Source organism: Oryctolagus cuniculus, chromosome 3 (genome assembly GCF_964237555.1).
Source record: "Oryctolagus cuniculus chromosome 3, mOryCun1.1, whole genome shotgun sequence".
Classification (NCBI taxonomy): domain Eukaryota; kingdom Metazoa; phylum Chordata; class Mammalia; order Lagomorpha; family Leporidae; genus Oryctolagus; species Oryctolagus cuniculus.
The window spans coordinates 128,786,133-128,799,688 of record NC_091434.1 but is presented as its reverse complement, the minus strand read 5'-3'; the positions used below and the strand labels follow the sequence as shown (position 1 = coordinate 128,799,688).

The following is a 13,556-nucleotide window of genomic DNA, read 5'->3' as shown; positions in this document are numbered from 1 at the left end:
ACTGAGCCAAAAGCCCACCCCTGCTCCCATGTTCACCTGGGAGCCTTGACCTGAGCCTGGTTTGTGCGCCTTCAGCCCCATGTAGACAGGTTGTATTCCTATCTCACAGACGAGGAGCAGCCTGCTCAACATCACATGGATGCAGGACAGCAACCCACGACCCGAAGCCGCTCGCTCTGCGAATATCCTCTGCTCCTCCCCGGGGATGTGCAGACAGGTGAGACGGGACTTAAACAGAGTGTGTGGCCATCTGGGGAGTGAACCAGCAGATGGAAGACCTCTCTCTGTGTCTCTCCTCTGCCTCTCTCTAGCTCTGCCTTTCAAATACACAAATAAATCTTAAAAAGACTAGTGTTAACTCAGAGTCAGAGCATGGTATGGTGGGTGCCAGGGCCCAGAGGGAAGAGGAGGGAGCCAGTGTTCAGGGGATAGAGACTTCTGGAGGTGGATGGTGGTGATGGCTGTGCAAGAATGTGAATGCACGCACCACCACTGAACTGTGTGCTTGGAAACAGTTAGACAGCCAATGCTATGTTTGCTTATTTTACCCAACTTCAAAAACCAAACTGGAGACCTGAGTTGCAGGGGCTTCTTACAAATGAGTTTTATTTGCATTCTGACCCAAGCACAGATCCCACACACAGATTTCTCATGTGCACAATGGAACAGTAACAAGTGCAAAATATGCGATACTCCAGGTACAAAATGACATGGCAGGAGGACAACTCCAGTCTCCAGAACCCATCGCACCCACTGGGCCCGGCCCGATCAACACCCCACCACCTTGAGAAACGAATCACCCAGCATGGAAAAAGGCGGGCAAGTTACATCCTGATAAAAGAGGCACCACTTTAAATACATGCACATTAGCGGGACACAGGAGCCTCACTTCCACCCTGCGAGAGGGCTGGCAGGGCAGCAAGCAGATCTCACAGAGGCTTCCCAAGCCCAGGTTGTCCCGCCCACCTGAGCACATGGTCTGGAGCCAGGGCCCACACTGGTGCTTATCCAGGTCAGTCTGTTAGCACCTGTAGGACCCTGGCCTGCAGCCTGAGCTATGGGGAGACTCTAAGGAAAAGCATGGAACCCAGAGCCTGGCCTCGGCCCAGGCCACTCCTGCAGCCGCCGTCTGCACCCAGTGGGAAGGCAGAGAGGGAGACAGAGGCTGGATGAGCTGCAAGTGAGCGGCACCGCCCCAGCTGCACACTGGGCCACACCGCCTGGAAGTCCTGCCCTGCCAAACTCTGTCCAGGAAGCTGGCCCTCACACCCACTCCACAAAGGCAACCATGGTCCAAATGCCGTCCTTCTTAGGAGGCAGGGCAGCAAAACATGTGGGAAGGGGTTGCAGGTCCCCAGAGAGGCCAGGAAGCCCTCAGGCCACGGGACACTCCCTGGCAGTGAGGCCAGGCTGCTACTCCCAGCGTCCAGTGACCAGGCCACGAGGCTGCCACCCGCAGCAGCTGGGCAGCCCGTGAACGCTAGAACAAGCCGTGGCTCTGTCAGGCCTGGGGACCCTGGCCCCAGGGATTCAGGCCAAAGACCTGACAGCGTCCGGAAACGGGAGAGCAGAAGGGCGAAGAGAGAGAAGAAAGGGACTCCGCCTCCCCAGAGACGCGGGGCGGGGAGCTCAACAGGAGGCAGCTGGAGGACCAGAGCCTTCCCAGGAGTGCTCGAAGCCACCCAGGAAGCGGCACCCTCAGCCAGCAGAGGGCTCGGAGCCCGCTCAGCCGAATCCACTCCTGCTTCACTGCGCAAGCAAACTGCTGCTTCAGGAGTTAAGGAAGTCCTTGCTGTCCGGGACTTCCGGCAGCCAGCCCGGCGGGGACGGAGCGTGCTGGAGGAAGGCTCTGTGGCTGGCAGACTGCCTCTGTCTAGCTCTAGGGAGGAAACAGGCTTTAAGGGCCAAGAGGAAAAATCCATACGCTGGCATGACAGGAAGCAAAGTTTCCACCATTTTTGAACTGATGAACTTAAAAATATACAAAGTATTTTGGGGGTAATATGGTTCTACTAATGAGAAGAGTGGGGCTTTTTTGGGGGGGGAGTATTTTACCTAACTGGGTGCTAGGAGAGTGTTCCCCATCATCAAACAGGCACAAACGCACCAGCCCCAACCCGAGGAGGCAGGGCAGATGCTGGTCACTGCAGAAGCCACTCTTTTTGAAGAAAGTCTAGAAACTCCACAGAGAAGAGCCTTTCTGTCCCCTACAGCCCACCAGGCCTCCTGGGGATGGAGGGCGTGAGGACCCCTCTGGAGAGCGGGTGGTTTGCTGCCTGCACTGGCAGCCCAAGCTGAGGCAGTGACAGCTCCTTCCCACCCCCCACCCCCTCCAGCTGTCCCGCACAGAGCCACAAATCCACACCTGGGAGTGACTAGCCAGGGCCTCTGCTCTAAAGGCCCCAAACAGTAAGAGGGGAGACGGCTCTGGGCCTTGGCATGGGAGCTGCCACTCAGATATGTCACCTGTCACCCAGCAAGGGCAGGCAGCTGATGGGTTGGATGGGTGGGGGGCATGTACAGGTGCCTTTGCTGAGTTCACGAGTCTCAGGGATCCCCTAGATGGGTCCCAGGAGGGGACTCCAGGGCCCTGCCCTTTACAGGCATTGGGAAGGATGGGTGAGCACAGGGGAGCTATAGACATTGCCCACTGGCCAGTCTGACTACTGAGACCACAAAGTCCACACCCCCAGGGGGAAAGGGGCCTGCCAGGAGGCGGTCGTGTGGAAGACTAACTCCAGGGACCTTGCTCTCAGGGCCCTGGCAGATAGATGCTAGCTGTCAGCACTGCTCATCTGGCTGCAGGGGCCCACTTAGGGAGCACAGAGTCCTACCCAGGGCAACCTAACCTAACCAACTCCATCAAAGCCTCTGCAGGTGTCTCCTAAGATCCAAAGGGGATCAGTCGGCAACCCAGGGAGCTTGTCTTCTCCAGCTGCAAAGGTGGTTCTGAGCCAGAGGGAGCACTCATGTCCACACCCGTGCCTACGTGAGCATGCATCTGGGAGGTAGCTGGTGGGGAGCACCGAGGGGCCCTGGAAGTGGGCTGATGGAGATCAGACCACACTGGGAGCTAGAGAAGACTCCCAGCCATGTCAGCATGCATGCAACCTTGCCACGCAGGAGCACTGGCAACACAGCCAGGACACGCACAAACCAAGGCCACCTGCCCACTGTGTGATTTTGATGCAGAGAAGGGGAAGACTCTCTGCTCCTCAGATTCACCCCATGACCGCTGGCACAGACTCCCCAGGTCTCCTAGGGAGGAGACAGAAACCCAGAAGTGGTGAGCAAGGGTCTGGGGCCCAGGAACCCTCTGGCTCCTGTTCCCTTTCCTCCTCCTGCGCCTCGGGTGGTGCCAACATTGGATCCCTGAGCCCCTGTGCTCCTCTGCTTCCCCACCTTCCCGGAGAGCCCAGACATTTCTCCCTCTGCTCCAAGACAACAGCAAAAGAGGCTTTTCCATTTATTTCAATCCGTTAATGATTTTCAGACCGGTCACTCAGGCCAGCCCCTGAAGCAACACTGGACTTGGAAACTTGTCCCACGCGGCTCAGCCAGCTCCAGACGGCTCCAGGTGAGCCTTCTCTGGGTTAATAGCTCTGCTTAAGCGGCCTGAGGTCACTGGGGCAATGCTTGACCTTTGTGTAGGACCCCAAGCCAAGACTCTGAACCCTCTGCCCCATCCCTTCCACCCCTCCCCCTGACCCCTGACCCCTTCCCCCAAGGAATCCCATTGTTCTCCCACTCAATGGCTTCAGTCTAAGGTGAAGGTGCAGCCTGGTAAACAGGAAACGTTTATCACAACCTTGCAAACAGATGCTGGCCCCACGCTTCAGAACTCAGCTTTGGGCTTTGGGTGCAACTCTACAAGCAGAGCAGCACACGGCCCCTCTTCTTTCCCTCTGGGGTCCCCTTCAAAAGGCTGCTGTGGCCAAGCAGAAGCCACAGCCTAGGGCGCGTCAAGGAGGGGAGGAGCCACCCTTCCCCATAGCAGAGTGCTATGGCCTTTCTGTATCTCAATGACATGAGAAGTAACACCCATAGCTTTCTTTCACAGACAGGACAAACTGCTGAATCATGAAGCTCTGACATTTTGGGACCAAACTACCCTGTGTACTCTTCTGATACTTATCATTTTCCATTGCTTTGTCAGCTAGAATATGTCACCACCACCACCTACAGGAAGCAGATGCCAGCACCCATGTCACAGCATGCCAGAGAACAGACTCTGCTAACAGCAAATAAGACATAACCAAACTTTATTAATGACCGTCTTTTGGAATTCAGAAAAATAAAAATAAAAATTTAGAATTTAAATCTCTCCTGGCATCAGTTGGCCCGGGTAGTGGCATCTCTTGGGTGTGGCGACCAAGGTCACCACGAAGGCTGGAAGACAGAAAGCCAGAAGACCCACGGTCAATATGAGTTCTGGGTCTTCCAGTGGGTGGTGGGACCTCGAGTGAATTGTTCATTTCTGTGGGACTGAGGTTCCTGCTGATTCAAAGAGGAAAGGATTGGTCTTGAGCTTCCTCTAATGTGTAGAGCTGGAATATGTACCAGGAAGGACTGCCGAGCACAAGGCAGGGACATGGCCCAGTGCTGCTGAGACAGGAAGGGGAGACGGCAGCAAGAATGGGATGGGAAGACCATTGTAAAAACGGTGGAACCAGAACAGGACTGAGTTTTTAAAAAACGGTGGAGGGAGCTTCCCAGTGACATCAACATGTCCCCAAAAAGAGACGCAGTCAGGAGCAGGAACCTTCAGCAAAGGTGCCCAGACAATTGCACAGGTGGGATTAGTGGATATCCACATGCAGAAGAATGAGCTGGAACCCCCGACTCCACACCGTACACATGTACAAAAATCAGCTCAAGATGAATCAAAGATCGCTGTGAGTGACAACTAATACTACAAAAATTCTTGGAGGAAAATACAGTCTTGGAGGAAAATAAGTCTTCTTGACCTTAAGTTAAGTGATGGTTTCTTAGATGTGACACCAAAAGCACAAACAGCAAAAGAAAAGTCTCTTGGATATCATCAAAAGTGCAAACTTTTGGGCTTCTAAGGACACTATCACAAAAGTGAAGATGACTCATAGGAGAAAATTCTTATAAATCATACACCCGATAAAGGGCATGCATATAGGATATACAAAAAATTCAGACAATTCAGGAGAAAAAAGACAAAAAGACCAACTAAGAAGCAGAGGATGGATCTGAATAAACATTTCTCCAAAAACAATGCACAAATGGCAAACAAGCTCAACACAAGTACCTACCAGGGAAATGCCGATCCAAATCACAGGGAGGTACCATTTCATACCCACCATGGCAGTGCAGCCAAAAAAGACAGATAATAGCAAGTGTTGGTGACACTGTGGAGAAAATGGAAATTTACACCCTGTGTGTAGGAGTGCAAAATGGTGCTGCTGCTAGGAAAAGCAGCCTGACAGGTCTTAGAAAGCTAAACCTAGAGTTACCACGTGACCCAGTCAGTCCACTCCTGAACCTGTTCCCAAGAAACAAAAATAAATGCCCACAAAACTTGTATAAACATTCATAGCAGCATTACCTGTAAGAGCCAAAATGTAGAAACAATCCAAATGTCCATCTGCTGATGAGCAAACAAAACGTGGTACATCATACGATGTAGTGGCAATAAAAAAAAGAACAAAGTCCTGTAAATGCTCAACACGGATGATTCTAGAAAACATGCAGGGGAAAGAAGCCAGTCACAAATGACCATGTTGTAGGATGCCATATACTGATATGTCCACAAGAAGGAAATCTGTCTACAAAGTAGATACCTGGTTGCCTGTATCTGGAGGAACTGGGCAGAAAGCAGGGAATTTCGAGCCAAGAGGACAATAAAAATGTCCAAAAATTGATCATGACTCTGAGTTGATTGTGATCCCATGAATTTTGGTAAAAACCATAGAACTGTACAAGGCTACTTCAAAATGTTCACTGAAAAACTGAAATATTATTCAGCTATAAAAAAGAATGAAATTCTGTTGTTTGCAGCAAAATGGACACAACTGGAGGACATCTCGTTGAGTGAAATGCAAGCCAGACACAAAAAGACAAACAACCTGTGGGAGCTAAAATTAAAAAAGAAAAAAGGCCTATGTGTATCAGTATTGTTGCAAATACACTTTTGTGAAACTTTGTTTTATGCCTTTGTCAAACCAATGGTTAAGAATGTACACCATGGGGCGGGTGCTATGGTGTAGCAGGTTAAGCCACCATCTGCAGCGCCAGCATGCCAAATGAGCACTGATTCATGTCCTGGCTGCCCCACTTCTGATTCAGCTCCCTGCTAATGAGCCTAGGAAAGCAACAGAGGATGGCTCAAGTCCTTGGGCCCTGCACCTACATGGGAGACACAGGAGAAGCTCCTGGTTCCTGGCTTTGGCCTAGCCCAGCCCTGGCCGTTATGGCCATCTGGGGAGTGAATGAGCAGATGGAAGACCTGTCTGTCTCTCCCTCTCTCTACTCTGCCTTTCAAAATAAATACACCTTTTTAAAAAAAGTTATACTATCATAGTATTAATGACCTGTGATTACTTTAAAATGTATTGTCTATGGGTGAAATGGTCATCTTTCCATTTGATTACTGTTTATAGCCATTGTCCATAAATTCCCACTGAATTAGGGTGTCGTTGCTTTTTACTTGTTAAACTTCTGATTCAGGGAAGTATTAAGCTATTTCACTGTAATGTAACTTAAAAATGTCATCTCAAAAGCTAAAAATAAGAAAGGGAGAAGCAAAGGGGATAAGAGGGAGATAGGGGAGGGAGAGAATATCACTATATTCTTAGAATTTTATCTATGAACTATATTGAATCTGTTAAAAACTACTTAAAATAGAAAATTTTTTTTAAAAAAGATGTTTACCTTGGTGCAAAAAATTTTGGAAATCAATGCAGTTTTTCATAACATGCATTTTTGAAGCTGCCTTGTACACTCCAGTGGGTGAACCGTGTGGTGTGTTAATTATACTTCAGTAAAAGCTATTAACTCCCCCTAGAAACAAGAGAAAGAAATCCAGGGCCAGTCTTCACTGTGTGGGTACACCTTGGCTACTGACCCCACAGAGCTGTTTCTGCTGCTAGAAATGGCTTCTTTCATATGATAAACTACTTATCACCATCCTATCACTCTATCATGCAAGTGGCTTTGCTCCTCTGGCCTCCATATTCCCATCTGCAAAACAAAGAATACCTGGTTCTGACAATCTTTGAGCCTAGGACTACGTTTCAATGGTTTGGAAGGTGAAGCTGAATCAGCAGAGAGTCCTAGTGCTAGGCCACAGGAACCACAGGCAAGACAAAGACTAACTGCTGAGTCTACCATAGTTACTGATATTCAAACGTCATCTCAGGTAGGCCATTTAGAAAGGTGACCCAACCATTCCAAGGTAGGCAAAATACCCTCAACATCTCCTCTGCGATTGCAAAAAGGTCAGAGTGTACATGAGGCGTCCCACAGAAAACAAAACGTCCCTGAGAACCTGGCAAATTTAGCAGTGAAGAACTAACGTCTTCTCTAAAGGGGATTTTGTAAGTGCATCCAAGAGGGCCTGGTACCATGGTGATAGTCAAGCTCATCTGATGATACAATGGAATGCTCCCTGCCTAGTCCTCCTTGTCCTTGATTGCTCAGGAAATAAAATTATACTAAAGTAGTTCCAGAGGAATCATTGTTCCCATCCCTGCAAATGGGCTTTTTCCACAACTCCAGCAGGCTTTAGAACACCCAGCTGTGTGGCAAGTCGTACACGTACACCAGGGTGCCCACCACGCCAATACAGGGATGGAGACGAGTGCAGCTCTGGGCTTGCAGCAGCAGATCCTTCGAAATGAGGGAGAAGTGAAGTAGCAGAAGGCACACGATAACCGCACGCCCATCCCATCATTCAAGACCAGCACAGCTCTCTGAGAAGGGAAGCAAACAGCAGGATGGGGCAAATCGCCTCCATCGAGTCCGCGGGGCTGGTCTCGGAGCCAGCAACCAGAGACGGGGTAAAGGGATGGGGTGAGGCGAAGCCTTCTGCAGGGCCAGTGGAGCAATCAGAAGGGACCAATGAGGTGGTACCGAGATAGATACCCAGTGAGCCTTCAACTAAGAGGCAGGAGGCCCCACTGTGTCCCTTTAGAATATGAGGGCTAGGAAAAAGAACAAGAAACTGTCCAAAAGCTGGAGGCCAGGAGCGGGGGTTGGGGGGGGAGACCCACTGGCTTTCTGCACACCAGACTTCGTGTCCATGGGCTTCTGCTGGTTGACGGTCTGTGGCTTCCATTGCCTGTGCAGGGTCCTTCCCAGCTCCAGGTGGCCAGTGAGGCTGCAGCTTACATCCAAAGGCGTCTGTGGGGCTGGGCGCTGGGAGGCAGGTGCATGTCCTACTTTTGCTCAGAGCCCGCATTTCAGGATGACGTGGTAGCCGTCATTGCTCTCAGCTGCATAAGAGAAACACTGTGCATATTTCACAGGAAGAAAGGTGCATTCTTGCCATACTCAGGGGACCCGAAAGGAATGCTGGTAGGCTACTGGCAAATAAGCCCAAATAAGCCTCAAGGTTGAAGAAAGGACCTATGTCCAAGGAGCTTTGGGCAAACTGTGGTTCTCATGGATGGAACAGCCCCCAGACTCCTAAAGGCACTCATTGGCTACAACCCACAGAACAAGGGGGAAGTGGCCTTGTGACCATTTGGGGTCTGTGACCCACCCACATGGGCCCAAAAGGCTCCACCCTCAGCCCCTGGCTCTGAGCGAGGCATCGCTTCAATCAGACAAGAGACAGTGGGCGGGGGAGTATTACCTTTTAATGTGCTGAGGGTAAAACAAGATTCGTCTTGGAAATTCTGCACCATCTGAAAGGCAAGTGAGAGATGGCATTCCTCAACATTGAGCTCGCCATTTATGTGTGGGATAGCAGAGCCTGGGGCAGCGTCTGCACAAACGCAGGAGCCACACGTGCCGAGAGAGAGCCATGAGAGAAAGACAGACAGCAGCCTGGGCAGGGATGGGGACGCTGCCACGGAACACAGGGCCTCGGGGTTAGTGTTTATGCTGGCTCTGCTTTGCCTTAGTAACTGGGTCATCCACTCTCTGTAATGGACACGCAACAGGAACACACATGTGGACGCAAGCACCCCAAATCCAAAAATGCAAAATTCAAAATGTTCAAATGATAATCAAACAGTCTCCAATTTGGGAGCATTCAGGGTTTTTTTTGCTTTTTTATTTTTAAATATTTATTTATTTGAAAATCAGAGTTACAATGGCCAGGTCTGAATTAGGCTTAAGCCAGGAGCCAACAACTTCATCCAGATCTCCCATATGGGTGGGAGGGGCCCGAGCACTTGGGCGGTCTTCCGCTGCTTTTCCCAGGCTCATTAACAGGGAGCTGGATCAGAGATGCAGCAGCTGAGACACCAACTGGCACCCATACGGAATGCTGGTGTCACAGGTGTTGGCTTCACCCACTACTTCACAGTGCTGGCCCCAGGCATTCAGTTTTTAAACTCTGGGATTAGGGATGCTCTACTGTAAAAATCTATGCAAACCTTCCAAACTCCAAAACAAGTCCAAGTCTGAAACAAATGTTTCAGATAACAGATATTCAACCTGTAATAGTAGTAAATCAAAAACCATTTAAACTTTTTTTCCCAAAAAAGTCACACATAGAATATGTATGAGGACAATACACAAGGAATATGCCTGTGTCCGCAGCCATTTCCGGACATGGACAACGTGCCAGGGCTGCTTGACGAACTCCCCGGGGACCTCGGACAGCAGCCTTTTTGTTCCTGTCTCAAGGTCCACCAGTGAAAGGGTGCTGTTTCAATGATATGCACAGAGCAATGGCCAGGAGTGGGCAGCAAGAAGCAGTTCACGGACTGGACAGGAATGACTGTGCACTTTCTTCTAAGAGACACGTGCCCTGGGAAAACACCTGCAAGTGTGCACGGAGCAGCATCGCTGTCTGCAGACACAGAACTTGAAAGCAGCCCTGGTGTCAGTCAGCAGCAGGCATCTGAACCACGCGTGTCACCCAGCCACACCCCTCCACGCACGCAGAGTTCAGCAATGAAAACACCCAGTCACAGAGGACTACACCACTAACTCACTTACGTGAAGTTTAAAGCAGGCAAAATTAAATGACATGGTGAAAAGGAACAAGGAAATGATTAATACAAAATGCAGACCAGCGGGAGTGGAAGGGGAATAACAAGAGCCTAAAGGGGCTTCCAATGGAATATTCTAGTAACCTGAGGGCACGTGTGTGGGAACGTTAATGATGTTTGTTTTACACTGCACAAATGCGGTGTACACACCCCACTTACATATGCTGTATTCCATAATATACGTGTAAAGAATATTGAAATTACACACATTCATAAACACACACACACACCCAGCACAAAAGCCAAAGCAAAGAAAGCCAGCTGATGTTGTAAGGTCTGCTCTGGATTACGACCCCAAATCTTGCAAATCCAACCACCTGTGGACCCCTGCTCCTCACCACTTGGGCCTAACGAGGCATGAAGTGCACTTATTCTATACTGTCGGCCTGTTCCATCCAGGACTCCCTGCAGCCCAGCCACATGGGCTTAATCAGTAACTCCTTTGTTTAATTAAGTGCCCTTGCACCCCAGGGGCCGGCTCTGTGGCTGGTTAGCCTGCCTCCAGCCCTCTGGGCAATTAAGAACCAAAGGTTTCCAATTGATTCGGGGTTACGATGCAAGGAGACTTTGGGGAATAAGAATCGCCTACTTAGCCAAGGTGGCATTTGAGCCCTGTTCTCTGCTTCACTTACTTCACGGTGACTCTCGAGGGCACAGGGCAAGCTGAGGCAGGATGTCCCTCAGAGATCTGTGAAACTGCAAGGGTTCCCCATATTCTTGGCTATTGTCTTCACAAATAGAAACTCATTCTGCAATGCAAAGTGACAAGGCTTCCATGCCCCACAACTGCTGGTGGTTCTGGGCTCCGGCTCCTTCCCGGCTACTCTATAGGAGGCTCTGGTCCAGAGCCCTGGGCTCCATTCTCCTCTCCGAAATGGGGGTGGGGAAAAAAAGTCGCCATTCCTAAAGTCTAGTGGAGTTTAACTGCATGGAAGGAAGCCTGAATTGGTGGATCTTTGTCATGTGCTGTGAACACCCACACCTGCACACACTAGGGCACACACGCTTACTAGGAACTGCCTGGCACAGCACATCAAACCTATTATCAACTCTTCTAGGAAGAATGAGGACAATAAGGGTCTTTCACATTTCCCTTCTGCTGTTCCATCTCTTGATGCCCTCATCCTGATGACGAGTCATTTCTTAATTAAAGCACCAGGGTGGCCAGCGCTGTGGCGCTGTGGGTTAAGCCTCGCCTGTGACACCGGCATCCTCTGTAGGTACCAGTTCGAGTTCTGGCTGCTCTGCTTCCAAGCCAGCTCCCTGCTAAAGCACCTGGGAAGGCAGCGGAGGATAACCAAGTGCTTGGGCCCCTGCACCCAGATGGGAGACTCAGATCAAATAAAGTTCCAGGCTCCTGGCTACAACCCGGCTCAGTCCTGGCTATTACAGTGATCTGGGGAGTAAGCACATGGAAGATTTCTCTCTCAGTCTCTATAACTCTGCCTTTCACAAAAATGAAATAAATCTTAAACACACACACACAGCAGGAAAAAACCACCTAGCCACCCTTGAGGATTGAGATGAAACACGAGGGGAACGGCAGCCCGATGACAAGTGACCAGATTACTACCAAGGGTGACTACTTATGAAACACAGATTCCACATTCCAGGCCCTAGGAGGTTTCAGCACCACTTGCCCCCCAAAGTAACAAGCACCTGGCAGGCACACTCACTCTCTCTCTCTCTCTCTCTCTCTCTCTCTCACACACACACACACACACACACACACACAAACCCTGCTGAGTCTCCCGGCCACTGGCTCTTCTCTTTGATCCTGATCATAACCCGCCTGATGGCTGTAACCACCCCCTTTGCAGATGTTGAGGCGGAGGCTCAGAGAGGTTTGTGATTCTCCCCCGGCCGCTTAGATACAGGGGCGCAGCTCTGGGAGAGGACACCAGGGCAATACCGCAACCCACGTCTCCTGTGCCTTTCCCAGCCTCCACCCCTGCACCTGTTCTCTAAAATCCTTTCTAGGAAACTTTCCATTTCTGGAATTGACCTGGGCCCTGCTGGGGGCTGAGCTGGGGATTTCGGGAGGAGGTGGGTCTCGTGCTGCTCAGAGCATGGGTCCCACGGCCGTGCTTCCTCCTTCCTGGCTGAGCCACCTGGTGCAGTTCTCAGCCCGGGTGCCTCAGTCTGTGAGATGGGCCACAAGGAGCGCATGAGTCACTGTGAGAACGCCGACGACAGGAGCCAGGACAGCAGGCACTCCGACGCTGGCACTTGCTGCTCGCGTTATATGGAAGACAGATCCAGGACAGAGCAAGCCTCTGAAAGCCTCTGCTCGGGACACGCGTGGAAGGCCTAACTCGTCAGCAAGCCCGGCCAGTGCCACAGCAGGCACTGCTCCAACAGCACCTGAGCCCTCTGCTGCCCCCGGCCTGGGCCTTGCTCGGCCCGTGTTGCCACAGACAGACCCAGGCAGACGGCAGCTCCTCTGCCCTTCATGGAAGCCTCGCTCTCACCTGCAAGCGACAGCCTGCCACCTTTCTCTGATTGCCACAGCCCTGCCTGTAAGCACTGTGGGGACAGGGGTGCTCCGGTGCCTGCTCAGCAACCAACCAAGGGTGGGGTCAGACCACTCAGACCCACATGTGGCCCCACAACCTCAACCCTCCCACCTCATGGCCCGGCAGGGGGCCACAGGCGAGCAGGTGGCATGCAGATGAGATGCACAGGGCACCTTTGTGGCCCAGCGTCCTGGTGCTCCTGCCTGCTCAGCTCCGAGCTCTGTCCCTCACCTCGTTGCTCACTACCACGTGGATGCCCGTGGGGCCCTGCCGGTACACACGGTGGATGTGTTGGGGGGAGATGCTGTACAGATTGGCGATCTTCTCAATCAGCTCCAAGGTGGTCAGCTCCTCCAAGAAGATGGCGTGGTACACTGCAGGAGACACAGCATCCTTCTTTGTAAACGGCCAGCTAAGCACCATGGGCCTGCCACCACACCCCCACCGAGAACCACTGTGCAGGTGCTCACGCCCGTTGTAAGGGTGCAAGGGGCGCCCGGAAGCCACACAGCTGAGGGTGCCACAGCAGGCCCCTGCAGCCATCCACAGGCCGACAGAGGCTGGGCCCAGCCTCTTTCCTCCTGTTTCGGTCTCTCATGGGGCACTGGTAGAAAATGAGGAGACTCCTGGACCGTCAGACCCAGTGACATCCAGATGGGGGTGAAGTGGAGGCTGGAGCGGTCAGTTTCCAATGTGTGGCCAGATGCACTCCCACTTTGAGAGGGAGGAAGAAATCTGTGTCCCCGTCTCATTCTTTCCATCAGTGGAAGACTAGCTGGCTCACAGCAAGTTCTGCAGGCACCCAGCATGCACTCAATCATAAGGGGCCTCAAGTTCCTCAAAACCA

At 51.5% G+C, this 13,556-nt stretch overlaps 1 protein-coding gene across 1 annotated transcript in view; it reads right to left on the bottom strand.

Annotated features, from left to right (window-relative positions):
- Window positions 1-579: 579 nt before the first annotated feature.
- Window positions 580-13,556, bottom strand: part of TFCP2L1 (transcription factor CP2 like 1) — a 56,576-nt gene continuing 43,599 nt past the window's right edge. The window contains exons 13-15 of the mRNA XM_051838603.2: window positions 12,941-13,083; window positions 8,825-8,876; window positions 580-8,462 (exon numbers count right to left, since the gene is read on the bottom strand). Coding sequence (XP_051694563.1) covers window positions 8,416-8,462; window positions 8,825-8,876; window positions 12,941-13,083 — 242 coding nt within the window. The 3' untranslated portion in view covers window positions 580-8,415. The remainder of the gene's footprint in view (window positions 8,463-8,824; window positions 8,877-12,940; window positions 13,084-13,556) is intronic.